This window comes from Pelobates fuscus, chromosome 9, assembly GCF_036172605.1.
Source record: "Pelobates fuscus isolate aPelFus1 chromosome 9, aPelFus1.pri, whole genome shotgun sequence".
NCBI classification, from domain to species: Eukaryota; Metazoa; Chordata; class Amphibia; order Anura; family Pelobatidae; genus Pelobates; species Pelobates fuscus.
This window is the reverse complement of record NC_086325.1, coordinates 150,492,210-150,515,851: the sequence shown is the minus strand read 5'-3', so window position 1 is coordinate 150,515,851 and position 23,642 is coordinate 150,492,210. Positions and strand designations below refer to the sequence as shown.

The 23,642-nt window shown below is 43.5% G+C and overlaps 1 protein-coding gene across 5 annotated transcripts in view; it reads right to left on the bottom strand.

Moving 5' to 3' along the window:
- ZMYM3 (zinc finger MYM-type containing 3) overlaps positions 1-20,410 on the bottom strand; it is a 36,996-nt gene extending 16,586 nt beyond the window's left edge. For all 5 annotated transcript variants that reach the window (XM_063432755.1, XM_063432756.1, XM_063432757.1 and 2 more), the window contains exons 1-8: positions 20,152-20,410; positions 18,293-19,056; positions 9,813-9,850; positions 7,859-7,931; positions 7,412-7,703; positions 7,063-7,240; positions 1,216-1,428; positions 921-1,071 (exon numbers count right to left, since the gene is read on the bottom strand). In XM_063432755.1, the coding sequence (XP_063288825.1) occupies positions 921-1,071; positions 1,216-1,428; positions 7,063-7,240; positions 7,412-7,703; positions 7,859-7,931; positions 9,813-9,850; positions 18,293-19,034 (1,687 nt within the window). In that variant the 5' untranslated portion in view covers positions 19,035-19,056; positions 20,152-20,410. The remainder of the gene's footprint in view (positions 1-920; positions 1,072-1,215; positions 1,429-7,062; positions 7,241-7,411; positions 7,704-7,858; positions 7,932-9,812; positions 9,851-18,292; positions 19,057-20,151) is intronic.
- Between the last annotated feature and the right edge of the window lie 3,232 nt (positions 20,411-23,642).

Sequence of the window (23,642 nt, the reverse complement as noted above, 5' to 3'; positions counted from 1 at the left end):
TAGGTTCCCTGATTAGAGTGAAGTCGCAGTAGCTGAAGCCCAAGTCAGCACAGAGGAACCTCGGCGCTGGAAAACGTAAGTGAAAAAAGATTTGTCCTTTCATGTCTGCAGGTGTGCGTGACCTAATAAGTTAGGGACAGGGAATAAAATGTTGTATTCCTAAAGCGATAGTGTCCCTTTAAACTGCCAGGCTTTTACCAGCCAAGTACAGCTGAGCAGAGCTAAAAGGAAGATGCACTCACAGCAAATACTCTGGTATAGAGAGATGCAAATTAACTTATTTTAAAAAAGCCATATCATATTGTAGTATTTCAAAGTTTGAAATGTTATTAGTGTTACTTTACTGGAGTCCACCTGTTACATCAAATAAAATACAGAATATAATTAAAAAGTAACGAACTCATTATCTGCATACACAACTTCTCAAAACAAAAGATAACTCTACACGTGCGCATGCAGTAATGATATTCTGAGATTTTACAACCATTAAATCCTTAAATAACATGGTACTTCATTGAGTCTTATGAGAATACAAGTAGCAGAAACAGAACTTCATTGTGCAGCCTACTTTACAAGGATTCTAAGGAACGGATATAATTATCTACACTACTTCAAATTCAAGTGTTACACAAATGCTAGAAGTATTTTTGCTAATGAAAGAAAGCCTATAATAAGAAAGAGGCTGGTGTAAAGGATACATAATCATGAATGAAGTAAATCACAATACATTTACACTATGTAACTCTAAATAGCGGTTATCCTATGCTAGTAATTTACGGTGAGATTTATGTTCAGTGATATTACTAGATAGATTTAGAAACCAATTAGGATAGGGCTTACTGCAATGCTGGTTTTAACAAATCACTAAAAATAACAATAACGGTAAACACAACATAATGAGCATCATCTTGTGTTCCCACCTGTCAGTCCAGACTGCTTGACTTTGTGTGAGGTGATGCAGCAGATTGAGCAGAAGAGGCCCATACGACCATTCTTGTCCACATTGGAAAGCATTTCAAAGTTTTTGCAGAGTGTTTTGCAGTACATGCAGGGATAAACCTTTGTGTTTTTCTGCAAGGAAAATAAATGCTGTAATAAGAAGACCTACCCGTACCCAACATACACTAAACATTTTCCTCTCACATGAGTTTCACATGGGTGAAACGTTGGAGACTGCCCTTGCCTCAAACCATTGTATCAGAACCATCACCTCACCTTCTTGTAGTTGTTAAGACAAGCTGCATTGCAGAAGCGCTTCTGCTGACCCTCGTGGAACAGGTACTCCAATGGTAGACCTTTGTTGTAGATGTAAATACCACAGTTGTCACAGCAGTTTGTTTTCAGGCCTTTGGTAGCTCGAAATTTGGTGAAGCAGATATCACTGCACAGTCTGTGAATGACACTCCCATTGCTCACTTCATGCTGAATCTAGGGGGAAAAAAAAGTATGTCACGTGAGGCATGTAGTAACAGTCAATCTTCAAAATTTAAGTTCTATATCAAAGAGACAGGTTCTCAAAATCATAGCTACAACATTTTTATCAGCTACCTTTAAAAAAAAAAAAAAAAAATTACAAATTACAAATTACAAAAAAATAAAAATATTACCGCCTCAAATTTAATTCAAAATTACTACAGTCTGCTTACTCTACAGCTACATTTTCATATAATGAGATACAAACTGGGCAGCTGGCCTTCTCTTCCTTTCAATGTTTGCTGATAAGGGCCAGAAGGTGTATAAAATAATAAATTACACCTATTCACAATTTCCTATTATAAGGTGTACCCAAAACTCTGTTTCTTTCTATTAATCAAAACCAGAAGAGAGACATCAGACTCTGTAACATAATTATGAACCACTTCAATACATATAAACCACGTATACCATCAGAAATACCATATCGATATCAAAATGTGACGAGAAAATAATTAAAAAAACACCACTCCATATTGTTGCTCAATAAATATCACACTTCCGTTCCGATCTCGGGTTCGTTATAAAATAACAATCTATAAATCTCCACCCACTGACAGAGCAATGTTAAAGGGATTTTCTAGTGCAAGGAAAACAAATCCGTTTTCCTGGCACTGTAGCATCCTGGAGTGCCCCCTCCTTCCCGCTCCCCCTTCAGTCACTTACCTGAATCCAGGCCCGATGTCCCTCGGCGCAGGGTCAGGCTCCGCCAATGCTACTCGCTGGCGGGGTAGACAATGCGCATGCACGTCAATGGCTGCAAGTGTGCATTAGACCTCCCCATAGGAAAGCATTATTCAATGGGGATTCTGGCGACACTGGAGGTCATCATGCATAGCGTGAGGATGTCTAGCGTTGTTTAGAGAACCAAAAGTCGTCTAAGAACCCGGAAGTTTATAAAATCTGCAGTTTATAAAATCTGTAATAATTACACTTGCAGGGTTAAAGGTGATGGGAGTTGGCACCCAGACCACTTCAATGGGCTGAAGTGGACTGGGTGCCTACAGTGTCCCTTTAAGCTCCTCCATGGAGCCAACATCTATTTTTGTTAAAGGGACACTCCAGGCACCCAGACCACTTCTGCTCATTGGAGTGGTCTGGGTGCCAACTCCCACTACTCCTAACCCTGTAAGTGTAATTATTGCAGTTTTTTAAAAACTGCAATAATTACCTTGCAGGGTGAACTCCACCTCTAGTGGCTGTCTGTTAGACAGCCACTAGAGGTCTCTTCCTGGTCCATAGCTTAGGAAACCTGTGCTAGAGCGTCGCTGGACGTCCTCACGCTGTGTGAGGACCTCCAGCGTCGCTCAAATCCCCATAGGAAAGCATTGAAAATTGTTTTCAATGCTTTCCTATGGAGAGACCTAATGCGCATGCGCGGAATTGCCGCGCATGCGCATTAGGTCTCCTCAGCCGGTGGGCGGGAACAGTCTCGCCCGACGGCCGACGGAGCCAGAAGGAGGAGCGTCGCGGAGGAGGAGACAGCGGCGAGGGACATCGCCGCTGCCACAGGTAAATCACTGAAGGGGTTTTCACCCCTTCAGTAACCGGGGATTGGTGGGTGGGAGGGAGAGGGACCCTCCAGTGCCAGGAAAAACGGGAGTTTCCCTTTAATGGTTGTGTGTCTTTGAGAGCTTTGTGTGATCTTTGTACCAGACAAAACCAAGTACGTGTTTACGTGCAATTAAGATGGGATACTTTATACACAGAAAGCACTTGAGCAAGTTGAAGTGATTTATGTGTATGGAGTGTCGCTTTAACGAAGTCTGTGTATGGTTGGGGTGTGTAAAATTTTGACTGACACTTAACTTTTGTCCCTTGTTTTGCCTGGTTAAACCAAGATTATAACAGCTGTAATAACCAGTTGTCACATCTATCCTGCCCGAAGACAATTAGTGTGCTCCCGGTACAGCTAGGCCTGTTCTGAGCCTAGGTAAACTCTTCAACAGTATTTGTTTTGACCTATAAAAGGTTTCTCCTGCATATACATATACACTCCCTCCACATAAAGAGAATATCCTGGCTGTCGTTCCTCATTAAATCTCTTTCTATAAAAAAATATGTATATCACATGTTCTGTACATTCCACAAGATATTTGTGAGTTGATTCATGTTTCGACAACCAATTTCTCTGCCCTATACATATTTAGGCCTTTGTGTTCTATGAGTCATTGGACCATTCTAATAACCCTTATTATAGATTTTAATTTCCTTCAGATCGTCTATTACTTAAAACAAGGTGTCCAGTACTCTACATCATTAAGGACAAAAATCACTATAAAGGTTCAGGTGGGTTGAACAGAGTATAATGTTGACAATCCGCAATAATGTATTTTCTACATATTACATGAACATGTAAAAAAGTCTAGACTTAATGGAGCGCCAACGGAGACCTTCACCATACACAACGGCACGAGACAGGGTTGCCCCCTCTCCCCACTCTTATTTGTTCTCGCACTAGAACCGTTCCTCTCACACATTAGACACAACACAGACATCACCAGAGTGGAAACAGGGCAAGTGCACCACAAGGTCGCCGCGTACGCGGACGACATGCTCTTTGTGGTGACCAAACCCGATATCTCCCTTCCAAACCTGCAGAAAGAACTAAGGGAATTCGGGACCATATCAAACCTAAAAATCAACCACGGGAAATCATACATTCTCAACGTCAGTGTAAATGCTGCACAAGCAGAGCCCCTACGGCACAGCTTCCCATACCAAAGGGCCGAACACAAAATTAGGTACTTAGGGATATGGCTGACAAGACATAGTGAGGACTTGTACAAAGAAAGTTTCACGACCACACTACAATCATTCCAAAGAGACATGCGAGAGTGGTCCTTCCCACATATCTCCTGGCTGGGAAGGGTCCAGGTCCTGAAAATGAATTTCCTCCCACGTCTCCTCTACCTCCTCCAGGCCATCCCCATAGCGATCCAAAAGACATTCTTCGGGTCCCTTAGATCGGAGATGACTAAGTACGTATGGAACGGGGGTAGACCTAGATTGAAATTCACCACACTAACTCGCCCCAAAGACAGGGGGGGGAATAGCCCTCCCAGACTTCTACCGATACTACGTCGCGGCGCACCTACTGCGGATCGTGGAGTGGTCAAAAGATACCGTCGGGAAGCTTTGGAAGACAGTAGAGGAAGCAGAAGTGGGCAGACCGCTCTCCGGACTGCCCTGGGGCCGGGAGGCAGCGGATGGGAAGGATATGTCCATATACACATGGCACACCTTGAAAGTATGGAGGAGAGCCTCCAAGACCGGTAACATGTCGCCATTCCCCTCCCCCCTTCTGCCCCTTACATATAATCCCGACTTCCCCCCGGGACTAGACCCGAGAGCACTTCGCAACATTCTCCCGGGCGAGACTCCTCGCCTACACCACATCCTCCAAGCAGGTGAATGTAAACCACTAACAGCCCTACTAGGGGAGACACCTACGACATTCATGCACCGGTTCAGACACAACCAGCTAACTAACTTCATCCGAACGCTACCGCAAGGCCCGGCGCTCACTAGGGGCCTGACCACAATAGAAGCGGTCAGCGCAAGCCCAGATCCACTCCCGCATGGAATATCCTATCTATACTCCATGCTGCAACTAGAAACCCCATCCGACACACCCCTTTACATGGGTAAATGGGAGACGGCCCTACGCTCCACACTCACGATAAGGAATGGGAGTCCATCTGTTACCTAACACACCACTGCTCAACACACAGTAAAACTCAAGAGACAGCATACAAACTATTAACACAATGGTACAAAACACCACACCTCCTACACCAAATTGACCCCAACTCACTCTGACCAATGCTGGAGATGCGAAAAAGAGGTGGGAACCATAAAACACATATGGTGGGACTGTGAGAAAATCAAAACATACTGGGAGGGAATCCACAAGGTCCTAGAGAAGTTCTCGGATGCGCCCCCCCCCCCCCTGGATCCGGCAGCAATGCTCCTACACCATACAACTGTCCCACACTCCAAATACAAAAAATCTATAACCGTTAGAATACTTAACACAGCCAAACAGGTGCTCCCCCAATTCTGGAAGCAAACTACAACACCCCCGCTACTGACATGGTTTAACCAAATGGAAGACCTTAGGAAAATTGAGGAACTGACGATGACGGCCAACCAGACCCATAAGACCTACCTAGACATTTGGACACACTGGATCCTTGAGACAGCAAAAGAAGGATTCCAACAGACCATCAGAACTAACGCCCACTGAGACATAGCCAGACAAGACCAACCCACAACAAACACGACTGAGGACGACGGACAAAGGACGCACCCGATCCCCCTCTTCTACCCGACATACCTTCAACCCACCCCCCTCCCACCTCCCCCCTCCCCCCCCCCCCCCGATGACCTAGCTACACGCCTGCCTCAGCCCCCAGGAACACACCAACACAAGGGAGAACGACAGACTCTAAACAAGAGCTTACCCAGCCACCGTAGACCCCCAGCCAACACTACATACAACCCTGAAATCTAAGGAACCAAACAAGTTTCGGACTTACCAACTCACTCAACCCCTCGAGGGGACAGACATAGAAAAGGAGGGTCCAACCACAGTAAGGGAATAAGGAAAACAAGGAGGGGAAGGAGCTAACTCACACCCCTACTGAAGAAGGTAACCCACAAACTACGCTCCAACAGCTATGGTGGCGCTCACTCCACCTGACTCCCAAACACACCTAAACCACACAGACACTGGGGGAGACACCAGCTAACACACACTTGACTATTTATCCAACCAGAAACGCGACTGAACTGACATAAGTGATTTGCGAACCCGACAGCAATGTGGGCCTGCGTGCCCGAACTGTTAATGTTGATTTAAATTGCATATAATTCATTATGGAGACCTGCGAGTCTCACAGCTTCAAATGTCTTGATTGAAAAAAAAGAAACAATGAACATAATATCTACAAAAATGAGGCTATCACCGTACAGAGATGATATGTATTGCATGGTATTACCCCCGTATTGTTTGAAACCTTATTGTCTCCCTTTTTACATTCTGTACCCACATAACTTTATGCCTCAATAAAAAAGAGATTTACAAAAAAAAAAAAGTCTAGACTTAATTTAATTAATGCAAAACTGTCTGTTTGCAACGAATGCTTAATAACACTTCCTAGACAGCAGAGCTCAAAATGTCCACTCGAAACTAGCTATTGGCAAGTGAAACTTTAGCCCTGGCATGTCGAAATTCACCCCTGCTAACCTTGCACTGAGGAGTAAACTACACATGCAAAATTAGTATTTTATAAATATAAATTCTTTATGAAATACTCCCACTGACTGTTTCCAACACAACAAAAGATATGCTGAGATAAAGTAGAGACTACTTGGTCTTAGTATTTGTCACCAGTGATGGCTGTGGGGAAAAGAAGGCTCTGTGGGGAACCCTCAACTTATGCAACGACTCCAGACAGTTACAGAGCCGCCTCAAGGGCTTGTCAATAGCATAGGACGTCCCTTCAGAATACAGAAGTGGCGAGTAACTTTTAAGCCCTGGCTAGTAGCATAGGACTACTAAGCCCTGTTATAGATCATTCTCACCTCTCCACTCTTATGACAGATGCTGCACTTTATTATATCAGGGACATCAGACGATGACTGGGAGCTGGATCGTGGCTGTGCCTCGAAGAGGGACAGGCAAGCAGAGGAGCAGAACTCTTGAAAATTTCCTGCAGCACCAGTCTGAGCCACCACAGAATCTTTGGAATTGCGTATATCCCTGAAATGTGTACAATGAAATTTAAAAAAGAAAACGGGTGGAATATAGGCCAAATGTGTGATAAAGGAACAGAAGAAAAAGTTAGCAATTTGTTTTTAAAAATAAACAAAAAACAAGAATAAGCATATAAAAATAAATAAGTTAGGACTAAACCACCTGGAATAAACCTACTTCTTACAGAAGGTACAGATCTTTTTGCCCAGAGGCTTCTTTGAGAAAGTGGTAAGACAAGCGGAGGAGCAGAAAAGCTGGGGCAGTCCCTTGCGCTGATATGCCGTTTGCCCCTTCTGCAAAGGGGTGCGGCAATTGGCACAGGACATCTTGGTGAGTGTTGGCTTGGCTGGGCGTGGTGGTATTGGATTGCGAAGAGACATGCGTGTTGGGCGACGTGTGCGAAAGGGTACAAAGTCCTCATCATTTGGGTCGTCCACCATAGCGTCGGAGTCCTCATCTGAAATCTGCACTGTATGAGATAATATTGTGTAAGCTCTACACCCATAAAAATACAATGTGAAACACTTAGAGAATTACATAAGGTTACAAAGCTAGGCATTACTACACAAGGATCAGCCATGATTTGAAAAATTCAAATCTGTGACTTGATCTATAAAAACTTACTGCTCTCCGTTGATGCTAAGCCTTCCACCCTCAGGGACTCAGAACGGCGAGCTCGTTCACTCCTCTTTTGCTCCTTTAAAAACAAACAACAACAAAAACCATACAATAGGTTTGGATACATTGTCAAATATACCCTTGCACCTTGTGGGAAATGTGAGTACTAGAATTATTAGCAATGGATGGGACTATGTGCAGCTTCATCTCCAGTGGTTTGTCAAAACCCTTATTTTATTGAATAGCTACACACCCATGTAGAAGCTAGCCATCTTTGTGAATCTATAGTACTTTATTGTTTAAACGTTCAGAATGGAAAAAAATATATGAAGGAATTTTAATGGAAGTGCACAATTTTTATGGAGCACTGTGAGGACCAGGGGTGGTGATTTCTTATCACCCAACGCTCAGCACATGCAGGTACAGGCGCCAGGCAGAGTATTTTGGGCTTACACATACACAGCCAACACAAACCAGACATGGAGCCACCAAACACAAACTGTTCACAACTGAAATCCAAAGAAAATAATGGAGACAATGTTGATTTGGAGAATTTCAGTGTTTCCATTCAGATTTAATTTACAAAAATGTGGACTTCAGTGAAAAACCCTGTAAATGTCCATGATATCATGTAGGGGCCACAATCTGTAATTATTATATGTCAGGACAAGTAGATTGTTGAGACAGACATGTAGTAAGAAGCGCTGCAGATACCGATATGAAGCATTTGCTGCTGGAGGTGTAACTCCACCCCGGTAGCGTCATTATCAAGCTAATGTTAAATCTATTCATGATTTGCATCCATTGTGAGAACGCATAGCACACTGGAAACTGAACAACCAGTGGCAGCTGCTCCCCACCTCCATACAGAGAACTTCCAACTCTTTTAGTTAGGGGAGGTCAAACTTTTGAAAACAGTGTCACTGCTTACAATTGTGATGCATCAGGGCACTCCTGTTACCATATCTATTAGAGAGTTGTAGTGGTTATGGTGCTTGGAGTGTTATTTAAAAGAAAACACTAAGCACCAAAACAACTGCATCTTAATGAAGTGGCTATGGTGCAAAAACCTTGTCTGTTTTGCCTAGCATTGTAAAACACAGAGAAAAGTTTACATTTTGCTTAAACCACAACTCAATTGGCTGCCTAAGAGATGTTTTTTTTATTTATTTTTAACCTTAGAGTGTTACTTTAATCCAACAATCATTCAGTTAGTCAGATGAGGGACATTCACCAGATAAGTCTCACAACAAAGGGGCTGGAGATTCCACTAACTGCGATGAAATCTAGAGACAAGTTGATATTTTTTTTTCTCTCCTTACTGATATTTAATGGGCAACAAGTTCATTAAAGGAACACTATAGTCACCTAAATAAAGCAGTTTTAGTGTAAAGATCATTCCCCTGCAATTTCACTGCTCAATTCACTGTCATTGAGGAGTTAAATCACTGTGTTTGTTTATGCAGCCCTAGCCACACCTCCCCTGGCTATGATTGACAGAGCCTGCATGAAAAAAAACTGGTTTCACTTTCAAACAGATGTAATTTACCTTAAATAATTGGATCTCAATCTCTAAATTGAACTTTAATCACATACAGGGGGCTCTTGCAGGGTCTAGCAAGCTATTAACATAGCAGGGGATAAGAAAATCTTAATTAAACAGAACTTGCAATAAAGAAAGCTTAAATAGGGCTCTCTTTACAGGAAGTGTTTATGGAAGGCTGTGCAAGTCACATGCAGGGAGGTGTGACTAGGGTTCATAAACAAAGGGATTTAACTCCTAAATGGCAGATGATTGAGCAGGGAGGCTGCAGGGGCATGTTCTATACACCAAAACTGCTTCATTAAGCTAAAGTTGTTCAGGTGACTAGAGTGTTCCTTTAAATTACACCATGAGAAAAAACATTTTCTTTGGGCAAATCCAATCAAACACAAGCCATAACGTGTGCCAGCATCTTACCGCTGCATCCCTTGATGGTCCAGACCCTTTGTCATTGCCTGAAAGGGAAAATAAATAAATAAAATAAACACAGGAAATATTAATACAACAATGTGCATCCTCAACCATTCACAGTTACACATTTTAAAGAGAGATACTCCATTGTGAACTACGGAGGAGACAGGTGCTCTCTCATCGCTCCCTGCACTTGTTTATTTTGTTTTCTTTTCTACTTAATCTCTTTCTGCTTACCCTGATCTCAGACATTTGCTTCTTTATTTTTAGTTACCAGTTTATGAATCCTCTGATGAATATCAGCACCAGATAAACAATGTGTGAAGGCTTAAAGGGTTAGCGGTGCTTTCTCCCGGGGGAGAAAGCGGCGCACACAGGCGGGCCGGGGGAGAAAGCGGCGCACACAGGCCGGCCGGGGGAGAAAGCGGCGCACACAGGCCGGCCAGGGCCAACATCCTTCCACTGGACCTGCATTGTGTGGAGAGGCTGAACACCAGTTTTGCAATCTTTGCTGGGACGAACCTAGGAAGTCCCTCTAGTGGCTACCTTCCAAACAATTACTAGAGGTGGTCATAGGCAGCAGTGAAAGACTGCATTTTCTCAGAAAAGGCAGTGTTTTTAGTGCTGACCCTACAGGGACTGACCAAATGCCCTAGAACCACTACATCAAGCTGTAGTTCTGGTGGTGAATACAGTGTTCTCCTGCAAGCAATATTTATTTTTTCCCCCAATTAAAGGGAACCTATAGTGCACAGAAGAATCAGAATTTGATTGCAGAACAAAGTTTTACTCTTTTATAGAGGTGAAAGCACCTCTAGTGGCAGTCAGGGAGACAGCCACTAGAGGAGAGTTTAACCCATCATTTAGATATTCCTGTATTTTACAAAGATGCCTAGGTTTTACATTAAAGGATTAAAACTACAGCACCACTGCATCCACACCACTTTATTGAGATGAAGTGGTCTAGATGCATTTAATGACATGGTAGTCAGAGCTGAAATGCCCATGCAAGTGAGACATAAGAAATTCCAATAGAAAAATCAGGCAGCATGCAAGTTTGCGATTCTGTCAGTTTTAAATGTGAGACCAGGAACTGGTCTCAATTCTTGGCTTCAACAAACTGTCACCTGGGTAATGATCAAATCACTAGAGAAACATCATCTGTAGCTGTGTTCCCAGTCTTTTTTGGACAAAAGGGCACTTAAACGAGAGGAAAATATTCAAAGACACTCTTACCGAGTTAACAGCCTATTACAGCCCAGAAGTCAATGTGTAAACTCTTGATGGCCTGAGGCATGGTATACTGGCTGAAAACCATTGAACTGCAGAATGTATTCGGTATCATTGGAAAATCTACCATATCTACAAGTTAAGATATCTTCAGTTTTAGAAAAGTCAGCCTTAAAATGGGCACCATTCATACTATAAAGCTCAATGAAGTGGTCTTGGGCCATGCCCCTGTCTTTGTAACCCTGCAGTTTAGTACATACATCAATCTTTCCATTGCAGAGTTAACATGCTCTAGTAACGCTAAAGGCGCTAACCCCAAATTAAACAGAGTCAAACTCAGAACATTTGACCGGTATTTTGACGGACATGCGCACTAGCCTCCAACTGTTTCCCTATGGGGAAATATTGGATTGGCTGAGATTATCAACACTGATGGTCTCGCACAAAGAGGCAATGCGGCATTGCAGGAACCAGCGCAAGGACTGAAAAGTAATGTCTTTTAAACCCTCACACAGTATAATGCCCTCCTTATGCTATAGTGTTCATTTAACACACAAGTCAGACATTTATTAAGCATGAAAAGAGTTTGATCTTCAGCTGTGTATGCAAAATAACCCACCAAGTTTTATAAGTCATAATATAGAGGGAGTCAATAGTCAAGAAACCCTGAATACCTGGGACACTTCAGACACCTAAAGCATTGTCATGTAAACTGTATTTTTTTCCCCCCATATGACAAAGTGCAGATTTCAATAGAAATGGGCACTTTTATAACTTAACCTTGTTACACCCCCTGGTGGTCAATCAGATAACTAATCCTGTTACTTCCTGATTGTTTTGCTCAGTGGAGCAGCAATTCTTCTCACTGAGCTCCATTGGGAAGTCTGTGATTAAATAGTTGCAGAAGGTCAGGGCTGGGTTAGAAGGGGACATCATCAGCATTAACATCAAGCATCTTATAGTTAATTTGGATGGATGCTGACATCTGTCTGACCCAAAATGCATATATGTGACTGACGGATCCGGTCATATACTATGGCTAAGGATGCTTTTTTCTTCATTTTAAAAACATCTATTTCCTTTCAAAACTTGATAAAAGGATTATCATATTAAAAAATAGATTTTAAGGGGTCCGGCACCCTTTAAACACACGATTAAGATGCTAAACAGATGTTAAAATGCATAATTTAATTTTTATCATTCGCTATTTATAAATCTGATGGAAAACACTCTGAAGAGAAAATCAGGAAAGACTGCAAAACTTTTCAATAAAAGAAGAAAGCGACATTTTGCATTACATTACGCTAGACAAGGGTCTACTGTACCAATCATTACCAGACTTCCTCAATGCTACTCAAAGTGGTGAACTGGAGCTCATCATTCCCCAGTCAATGGTGCCCTTCTGGTTTAAAGGACCAGTACGACAGTCTGCATGAGTCAATGTGAGGCTCTCTCATTCATAACTGTAGCAAAAGATGGAACTATACATTTTGAAAACATGGAACCTGCTGATCTAGTTAATTCTGAGGGACAATGAAAAACTGATCAAAAGAACTCATTGAAATCAGAAAAATTTCCAACATAATACTAACATGGAATTCTGAGATCCAAATCATTTGAAAACATGTGGTGTAATCATTGTATTATTTAAATGTCTGAAATGCACATATGATTCTGCACATAATATAAAACGAAAAAACTAAACTAACAAGCATAGCAAATGTGCAGTAGTCAGTTCTAACAACATCCTTTTTTTTAAAGGCTTACCCTATGCTCTGAGCTCATTACTGTCTAGGTGGAGGGGTATCACACTAGATAAAGCAAAAGTGTAGTTTCTACATTATCACTGCAGCAAAAGAGGCAGGCTGTGGATCAAGATCTACAATTTAAAATAAATCTTTGTGGGGTGGGAAGGGAGAAATCTATAAAAAGATTATTTTCTATTCAGGGGTCTGGAATTAATTTCCTTTTTTTTTTTTAAATCATTTCTCCAATGGACTACAGTAGTAGGCCAAATAACTGGTTCCGACAAAAAATAATTTATGTAGGAGTCACCTAAGAGGTTTTGCTTTGTCGTGGCAGATGAGAGCTTACACTTGAATGACCATTGGAATGATACTAAAAAAAATTCCAGCTATTTAAATGTGCATAGGGATTTGGGATACAGGTAACTCTTGTTTGTTAGTTTTTACATTGCTTCCCAGGTCCACTTCTAATGACGGTCACTTGGACAACCAATAGAGAGACTTGTGGTCTGATGTTCAGCGTCTCCACATGGAGAAGCATCCCTCTAAGCAGATGCTGATAGGTGCAGCCAGGCAATATGCTGCTCAAGCGCACTAGCCAACCTCTGCTTTCCTATGGAAAAGCACTGGATTGGCCTAGTTCAGGGGTGCCCAAAAGGTAGATCCCCAGATGTAGAACTACAAATCATTTGATGCTTTGCAACCCTCTAAAATGCTTTTAGAATGAAAAGGCATCATGGAAGTTGTAGTTTTAAACATCTGGGGTTCTACCTTTTGGGAACCTTAGGTTTAGATAATCAGAATTGATGAGTGGCGGGAAGGATGTGTGACTGCAAAAAAGTAAATTGCCCATTTGTGGAGGGTCGGTTATCCAACTAGTTACTAGAACACTATTGCACTATGAATAGGTTTGTATTCCTAATGCTACAGTGCTCCATTAAGACACATAGTTCAAATGTTATTCAACATGAAATAGGGATTACTTCTGTAACACTGAATGTTCTTGCAATAAATTTGATAAATTAATTCCATTAATTAAAGTTAATTGAATGTATCTATGCAGCGATAAAATGCACTTTTTCACAGCACAATCTTATAAAATAAACAAAATTCAGAAAAAGAACTTAAAGGGACTCTCCAGTGCCAGGAAAATAATCCGTTTACCTGGCACTGCAGGTTCCCTCTCCCTCCCACCACCCATCCCCGGTTGCTGAAGGGGTGAAAACCCCATTCAGTCACTTACTTGAGACCCTGTCCCTCGGCGGTGGATTTGGGTCGCTGCCGCTCCTCCCCTTCCTTACGTCAGCCGGTGGGCGAGACTGATCCCGCCCGCCGGAAGAGGAGACCTAATGTGCATGCGCGGCAATGTGCAATGCTTTCCTATGGGGAATTGAGCAACGCTGGAGGTCCTCACACAGCGTGAGGACGTCCAGCGACGCTATAGCACAGGTTTTCTGTGCTATAGACACGGAAGTGCCCTCTAGTGGCTGTCTAGTAGACAGCCACTAGAGGAGGAGCTAACCCTGCAAGGTAATTATTGCGGTTTATAAAGAACTGCAATAATTACAGCTGCAGGGTTAAGGGTAGTGGGAGTTGGCACCAAGACCACTCCAATGGGCAGAAGTGGTCTGGGTGCCTGGAGTGTCCCTTTAATCCCATTGTTATTCAGCATATCTATGTACACACAATGAACACATTACCTTAACCCCTTAAGGACACATGACTTGTGTGACATGTCATGATTCCCTTTTATTCCTGAAGTTTGGTCCTTAAGGGGTTAAAGGGACACTGTAAGCACCCAGACCACTTCAGCTCATTGAAGTAGTCTGGGTGCAAACTCCCATCACCCTTAACCCTGCAAGTGTAATTATATAAATAATAATAAAAACTGCAATAAATTACCTCTGAGGGTTAACTCCTCCTCTAATGGCTGTCTGACAGCCACTAGAGTGATTTCCGGAATTGAAACGGATGTTTGGTCCGTTATCAGATGCTGGATGTCCTCACGATCTGCATGAGGACCTCCAGTGTCAGCCTTTCCCCTCAGGAAAGCATTGAATAATGCTTTCCTATGGGGAGATCTTAAAGGGACACTATAGTCACCTGAACAACTTTAGCTTAATGAAGCAGTTTTGGTGTATAGAACATGCCCCTGCAGCCTCCCTGCTCAATCCTCTGCCATTTAGGAGTTAAATCCCTTTGTTTATGAACCCTAGTCACACCTCCCTGCATGTGACTTGCACAGCCTTCCATGAACACTTCCTGTAAAGAGAGCCCTATTTAGGCTTTCTTTATTGCAAGTTCTGTTTAATTGAGATTTTCTTATCCCCTGCTATGTTAGTAGCTTGCTAGGCCCTGCAAGAGCCTCCTGTATGTGATTAAAGTTCAATTTAGAGATTGAGATACAATAATTTAAGGTAAATTACATCTGTTTGAAAGTGAAACCAGTTTTTTTTTTCATGCAGGCTCTGTCAATCATAGCCAGGGGAGGTGTGGCTAGGGCTGCATAAACAGAAACAAAGTGATTTAACTCCTAAATGACAGTGAATTGAGCAGTGAAATTGCAGGGGAATGATCTATACACTAAAACTGCTTTATTTAGCTAAGGTAATTTAGGTGACTGTAGTGTTCCTTTAATGCGAGCGCGGCCATTTCTGCGCATGCGCATTAGGTCTTCCTCGTTGGCATTAACACCTTCAGCGCTGCGGGAGGGGGCCTTGACAGAGGGGAAATCTGTAGTGCCAAAAACGAGTTTGCTTTCCTGGCACTATAGCTTTCCTTTAACCCCTTAAGGACCAAACTTCTGGAATAAAAGGGAGTCCTTAAGGGGTTAAAGCAGTGGTGCCCAAAAGGTAGATCCCCAAATGTTTAAAACTACACTTTCCATGACGCTTTTTCATTCTAAAGACATGCAAAGAATCAGGGGAGTTTTAGTTCTACAACATCTGGGGATATCCGTTTTTGACAACCCTGTCTTAAAGAGTTACTCCAATCAGACACCATTACAACTTCAGTGATTAGATGTGTTCATGGTGCTTAGTCTATATCCACACCTTTTCCATGTGAAACTTTTTTTTTTTTTTAATGCTGTCAGCAGTGTAACGTCACCTCCAGCTTCATCATTAGTGTGTTATTAGCCAGCCTGGAACAAGAGGTCCGGGCTGGCTAATGCCAATTAACATTATCTGCACAGTGGGTCATGCATTGGCTGAGAGCACTTCGCTTTCCCTCTCAGCCAATGAATGACTGTGCAGAACTCGAGATCAGCCAGCAATGGAGAAGACCTGGTGCATGTCATGGACCCAGGTAACAGGACAAAACCATTGTAGTTTATGTTTTTTTTTAAGATATTTTGTTTAACCACTTCAGTTAAACATTGATGTTTAGGCAAATGCAAGACTATGTATGCTATATGTTATTGTGTTAGTTAAATAAAACTATGTAAGTTGTTCTACAAACCTGAGTGATTAACCTATTAAACAAGAGATAGCACTTTGCCATAAGTTCATCATCTGTGTATGTCAAATGATATTAAACAAGATCAATTCTGCTATAAAATGTTAAAACTAATCTCAAAAGTTAATATTCTAAACATGAAATAGTCACCTGGTTGCACATAAAGATAACATCCAGTAAGAATAAGTCTTTACATTTAAAAATCATGATTTAAATCAAGTCTGACTAGTGACTTAAATCAACTCGAACTAAATCAAATCCAACGGTGACTACAAAAATAAATAGGGAATGGCACACAGACGTATAGTACTATAAAACACTACAAATAGCTGTAATAGCTATGATTTTAGAGAGTCCATTTAAATAAGGGGAGAAACCACCAACTGTATTGATGGCCTTACTACCGAAAATTCAGAGTATAACCATAACACATAATTGTGAGGATATTTTTCATTTGGTTTAGTACAGGGCTCGACAAATCCCAGGCGCCAGGTCGCCATGGCTACTAATAATTTTGCCCTGGCACCTGGTATTGGTCAGCCCATTCACTATTTCAATCCCTGCGTAACTTTCTGTGCGCCAGTATACCGGGAGGAAGTGATCTGTAATTACTTTCTCTCGGCGCTGAGGCCGCAAGAGCACTAGCAAGCTAGCAGGACACCTGGTAAAATCATCTCTGTTCACTGCCTGTCCCCATTTCACAGACCCGACCGCCCGCATTTCACAGATCTGACCACCCGCACAATCGTTTTCCTGCGCAGCTTTGGCGCCGGGAGGAAGTCATTGCAGATCCCTTCACTTCCTCCCGTCGCACAGTCAGCTGCACGTGATATCGAGACAGGTGGAGGAGAGGAGTCTTGACCAGCAGTTGCCCACTCCCATTAGCCACAGCCAGCCCCACAAATCCAATGTCTAATGCTGTGCCCAGTACCACTGGACCCCAGGAAAGCCACTCTCCTGCGCCCAAAAGGTAGGAAACAGGAGAGTGGCTAAAAATATGTATTCACTTTTTTTTTTTCTGTGTGTTTATCTGTCATGCATGTATGTCTGTGTATGTATTTGTCTGTGTGCATCTATGATTCTTTGTGTGTGTATCAAATATCTTGTGAGTGTGTGAGAGGATGTGTGTGCGCCTGTCCGCCAGTCAGTGTGTGCGCCTGTCCTCCGATCACATGGGAATAGTTTTTACTCACCTCTTTTCCAACGCCGTGCCAGTCTCGCCGCAGCTGGCCCGCCTCCATAACGGAGTTTATCAATTACCAATAAACATCTCCTCATAGTGAAGCATTAAAGCAATGCATCTCTATTGGGAACGTTCAGCGCCGCCTCCATGCTGAATGTGGGTGCTGCACATTGTGCAGCACAGAGAGGTGCTGCACATTGTGCAGCACTGAGATAGGAGACACTTTAGTGGCCGTTTGAGTGACTGCCACTAGAGGTGTTAATAGGCAACAAGGTAAACACTGCCTGTTCTCTGAAAAAGCAGAGCTTACATTGAATAACCTTAAGGGACAGATTATAGACACCAGAGTCCATAAATTAAGCTGTAGTGTTTCTGGTGACTATAGGGTCACTTTAAGAATTGTATTTTTGATGTTGGAAAAAAAAAAAAACTGGCTCCTAATTTTCTTAGCTGGCTCCTTGATTGAAAGCAAATTTGTCAAGCCCTAGTTTAGTAGCCCTAAATTATAGCTTTTTTTTGTTCTGTATTATCAAGAGTACATTGTGCAACAAGTATAACGATAATAGAAATAGATATGCTTTGATTATGAATACTATGTTTTTATATGTTTTCACAAGTAACCAATTGCCATTAAGAACCATAACTAACCGGATTTCAATAAGGTCAAGTGGACTCTGCCTCTTATGAACATACAGAGGGAAATATCAAAAACAGTGTTAGTCGTGGTTCCCCACATTAACATTATATTAAAAAGCATGTAATTAGTGTGATGCTAGTCTGCACGTGCTCTGCATTGCCTTGAGGTGTAGACTGCTTATTTAAAAAAGCTTACGGTAAGTAATTATGTGGGGGTGTCATGGGATTTCACACACCTGTGGTGGACATAGGTTCGTTTCTAGCATCTTTGCCTGGGGTAGAGGAATCATCCTTTGGGGATTCCTCTTTCACCTGTGGTTCTTTGCCTGCATCTGACATCAAACCGCTGTCAATGACAATGGATGTAGAAGTACGGGGTTTAAGTGAAGGTCGAAGCCTCATTCTCCTTGGGGCAGTTTGGCTGGGCTGTGGTGGGTCAGCCTGGGTCTCGGGTGGTTCTCCTGCAGCCTTTTCTTCAGGAAGGCTGCTGGCATTTTCACCACTTTCAGGAGTATTCTGACTAGTTTCACCATTTTCCTCTGCATGTGTTGATTTGGGACTCTTTGAACTATTTATGTCACCAGATGGCTCTGCTTTGAGGTCTTTGTCTTCTTCCTCATCACATTTCGGACTAGGGTGTGAAGCTTCAGGAGAGCTTTTAATTGGGGAGTCTACATCATGTGAATCCTTCTCTTGTGCCAGTGCTTTTGAGACCCTTTTGACGTTTTTTGCATCACTGTCCTCTTCCACATCATCCTGAGGCTCTTTTTCAGGTTCCTGATTGTCTGCAACTGTGTCTCCACTTTGACCATCAACTGAATTTTCCTCCCACTCCATTCTTCTGTCCCCTAAAGAGCGTCTGCTCACGGTGGCAGTCTCCGTGGCCCCAACCTTAGTGTCTGTTGGGAGATCTCCACTCAAAGGCTCGTTATTACTTGGCTCCGTATCACAATGATCTGAGAAGGAGTTGGCTTCCATGGAGGAGAGAGGGTACGCTCACCTATCAGAAGAGATGGTGTATACATGTATAACATATCAATGTAAAGACTGAATTCATTCAAAGAACATTCTAATTGCAGAACTAGTTGCACATACATTTTATAATACAATTACGTCACAATGTCAATAATTATCTCATGGAACGGAAGGAAGGCAGGCATTAAAAAAAAAAAAAAACACTCTAAATGCGTTGCTTGGCTACGCAATAAGTTTCCAAAGGTGCAACACCGTGTATGCAGAATACATAAAATAATAATATACAACAAGCTTAATTATACTTTTCAAAAGACAACCGTAAACTTGGAGTATTGTGAAAGTAAAAAAAAAAATGTATGCCTTATCAAAACAATGCATTGTGAGCGCTACTCTTCACATGTATCAATGTAAGCGGTTTCCTATATAAAGATTGCTAGGCACACAGGTAACTGTACATCCAGAACTGCATTTTACAAGACACCTTGGCACTATCCTCATCCATTTATAAAGTCCCAATAATTTTAAAGAGTTGGTGCCATAATACCTGGATACATTGCACCCCTCCCCTACCCCCTCTGCTCCCAAGGTGCCCTCCTTGCTATCCCACATTGCTGCACCCCCAGCCCCCAAAACACACATCCTCTCCCCTATCTATAACCAGACCCCCTCCTCTATTTCTCCTGGCTCTCTCCAACCACTCCCACTTTCCAGTTATTTCCCCTCCACCAACACATGTTTTACCGGATGCCCCCTTCCCCTCACTGGATAGTGGGTGTCTCTCTCACAAGGTGCCCATTTCCTGCCCCTGATCAGGGGGTTTATATGGGGGGTCCCTCTCATGGGGGGGGGGGCCTTGTTACCCCACTTCCTACTCTCTCTCCCATTTCATTATTTACCCCTCAACCCCACCCCAATATTAAAATCTGGGGGGCTCCTGTGCCACCCCCGGGTATGTACCCCCCCCAGGGTATGTACCCCCTGTCTCCCTCCCCCCCCCAGCCTGGCCTCTCACCTCCTCCCCACCCCGGGTCCCCTGCCCCCAGCTCCCCTGGTCTCACGGTTCGGTCGGCCATGCTCCAGCCCCCTCCCCCCGGTGTCTCCCTCCGCCCTGTATGCTCACCGGGCTGGCTGGCTGCTGCTAGCTCCCCTCCTCTCCCGCTCTCTCTCGCTCTCTTCCTCCTGCAGGCTCGCTCTTTTTTTTTTTTTTTTTTTTGCGCGCGCGCAGCCGCAGTCACTTGCAGTCTCTTTTTCTCCCCCCCACTCTCTCTCTTTCTCGAGCTGTCTCGCGCACTCTCGCGCTCTCTCTCTCACACACGAGCACGCGCGCGCCTGCTGCGGTCCCTTTAAGCGCGGGGACAGAGCGTGTGGCGGCGGCGGCGGCGAGGAGGAGGAAAGGAGCGCGCGTCGGCAGAGTGAGGGTGGAGGGAGGTGGAAGGGGGCGTGGCGGGTTACCTGAGGTGGGCGGGGTGTCGGGAAAAGATCAGCGTTAAGTGTTTGCGGATTGGCTGAGCGACTTTGGTCCGCCGACAGAGTGAGAGAGAGAGAGAGAGCTCGGCGTGAGAGATGCGCCAGGCGCCGCGCTGGGGAGAAGGTTGGCGCATGCGCAGTGCTGTGCGCGCCAGGCAACATATTTAATTATTTATTTAATTTTTTTTGCTTTTTCCTCAGTGTGCGCGTGCACGTGACAGCAATGCCTGGGGTACGAGCGTGTTTTTTGCCCCCAGGAAACACTAACTGCCCCCCCCTCCTCTCCCCCTCCCAAAGTGAAGGTTAACAGCCATCACAGAGACTGGGTGCCATGGCTGAACACATGGAGTTAGAAATCACAACAAGAATTAAAGGGCTGGGCCCCCAAACCCAGGGATTCACCTAATGACACCGGTCACATGAGCAGTGCTGCCCTGCAATATGGCGCATTCATTCATATTGGTTACCGCCACTCACAAAGACCGCCACGCAGGAGACGGCCCAGGGTGTGGTGGCACATTTACAGAATTACCTCTCAGCGTTGGGACACGGGATCAGTAGGAAACCTTCCGCACTCCAGATGTTGTCAACTACATTTCTCATAACGCTGGCAAAGCATCGAGGGAGATGTGGTCCACAACATCTGGAGTGCCGAAGGTCGCCTACACATGACCTAAAGGGACATGCCAGTGACGGGGTGTGTCAGCGTGGCATAAATGCCAGTGACGGGGTGTGTCAGTGATACCGGAGAAACTGACGGAAGCCAAGCACAGAGAGATGGACACAGGTTTCTTCAGGAAGGAAGAGATTCTTTATTCGGTTCACCGATCGGGACTCAGAGGGACTAATGTCACCAAAATACAGCAAGTTCTGAGCCCCGGACAATAGTGCAGGCTCCCTATATAGGCACATAACTCCTCCCATATTAAGCTCCACCCGCAAATTCTCTTGACCAATCAATACAAATAAGAATTAACTTCCTGCTTGACCGCATGGCTTGTCCAGCATAATGGAGGAGGGGAATACTACATCCTGTATTCTCGCACATGCTCCGTACACTACTGATCGTATCTTGCCACGTGCAACTAACTGATCGATACGTCAGCATATGCACGTACACATGCCACGTGGTAATCTCGGCCTACTAAATTTATTTTTACCGAGATTCCACCACATTCCCCCCTTTGATGCCTCTTGATATTTCACAATTACTTGAGACATCACTTAACCTTGGTTTGCATATACCTCAGGTTACCATGAACCAGACCAGACTTTTCCCATGATGTGAATCTCTTAACACTCCTCTTCCTGCATTGGTTCTCCCTGATCTAGAGCCTTATATTTATATATGGCCATTATCTGTGCTGCAGCCTTCCTTTCGGCTATATTTTCTATCAGGCTTTGCACAGACCTAACTACTAAGGGAATAAGACATGGCAGGAGTAGACACAACATTAAAATCAATAGGACTCCGCCTACCAATGCCTTAAGCCCTCCAAACTGCTCATACCAGCTACCAAACCAACTACTTGGATTATACCCTTTCCATACCTGAGTAGGCACATGCGCTAGTTTAACCATATGGCTAGTAAGCTCAGCTATTGCTTGCCCTTCGTCATCTATTTGAAGACAGCAATTGCTCAGGTTAAACTTCCCACATACACCTCCCTCTACTGCCAATAGGTAATCCAAGGCTAATCTATTTTGGTATACTGCTGTCCTCATCCTGGTATTATGCTTCGCTAGAAGATTGAGCGCTTGTGAGGTCTCATTAGTAATAATCTCAACCACCGCCTGTAACCTTATAATACGGTTGAGCATATAAATTGGGGTTCTATATCCAAAAGTACCATCCTCTGCCCACGTGGCTGGCCCATAATAATCTATAATACGCTGGGGAGGCCATTCATCATCTTCCCAGGCGCCTATCTCTATGGGTCCCCTTTTCTTTCTATGATTCACATCATACACTTTAACACCCAAAGTCTCACCTGTTTCAATAGGTAACAAGAAGAAGGATGGTTTGAGCATACCCAACACACATGCCCCTTCCCAGTCCTGTGGCAACTCCGAATAGGCCTTCTTACCACAGATCCAGTACAAATTTGCTGGGGCTCTCCAACTAGATGTGATGGATAAATCAAACCACACGTCCTTTAAATTGTCATATCTTGCAAACGGGTTAGATGGTTCTGAGACATTTGAAGCCGACCACCAAGTTGTATTCTTTGTATCATCATCATAAGCTTTTTGCCCTAAACAAGTTAACTCTCCTACAGAAGTATTATACATCATTCCTTTCCTTGCTATGCAAACATAACCTATGATGGAGGTCTTTAATCTCCACTCAGATTTACCTCTAACACTCATCTGATAATCGGCTTGTGAGGATATTAATTGGTCAACTGCCTCAGAACCGGACATTACCTCCTTTGCTTCCCAAGGCCATTGGTCTCCCATGTTAGTACCTCCACACACATAGCAGTTGGTAACATTAAGACTACCGGCAATACTTTCGGCTAAATCAATGAACAGGTTTTTAGCGTTATGGGGGATCTTATTATCTATACTCATCTCTTCATAAAAGGAATGGTATACCTGATGAGTTTGGGAGGTTACCGTATCGGTCTCTATCCCTATAAACAATACTGTCCCAGGGTCTAAACCCGTCCCGTATATTTGAAACCCAAATAAGTTACCATATCTATCTAAGAATTGGTCAGGATTATTTATAAGAATATGGACTGGATTGCATTCCATAGACTTACAGTATGGATTGGTAGGCAACTTAGTCACAATCATATCCTTGTCTGCTGTCTGTCCCCAAGTTGCCCACCCCACACAAGACCAATATGGGCAAAAATTATAATCCCTATTTGGGCATCTAGGACTCACATACTTATTTTTACTGCTGGGACAAATATATTTATCATTAGACCCATACGTTCTCTCTCATCTAAGATCTCCACATACATTCCACGGCTTTCTACCACTTGATATTGCCTTACATGCATCAAATAGCAGAACACCCGAAGAATGTACGGATTCTAACTGTTTTATTTATTAGGGTCCCCTGAGGATCTCCATTCCTGAGAGTCAACCAAATTGTACGGGGTTGATACTCTGGATTGAAGCACTTAGGTT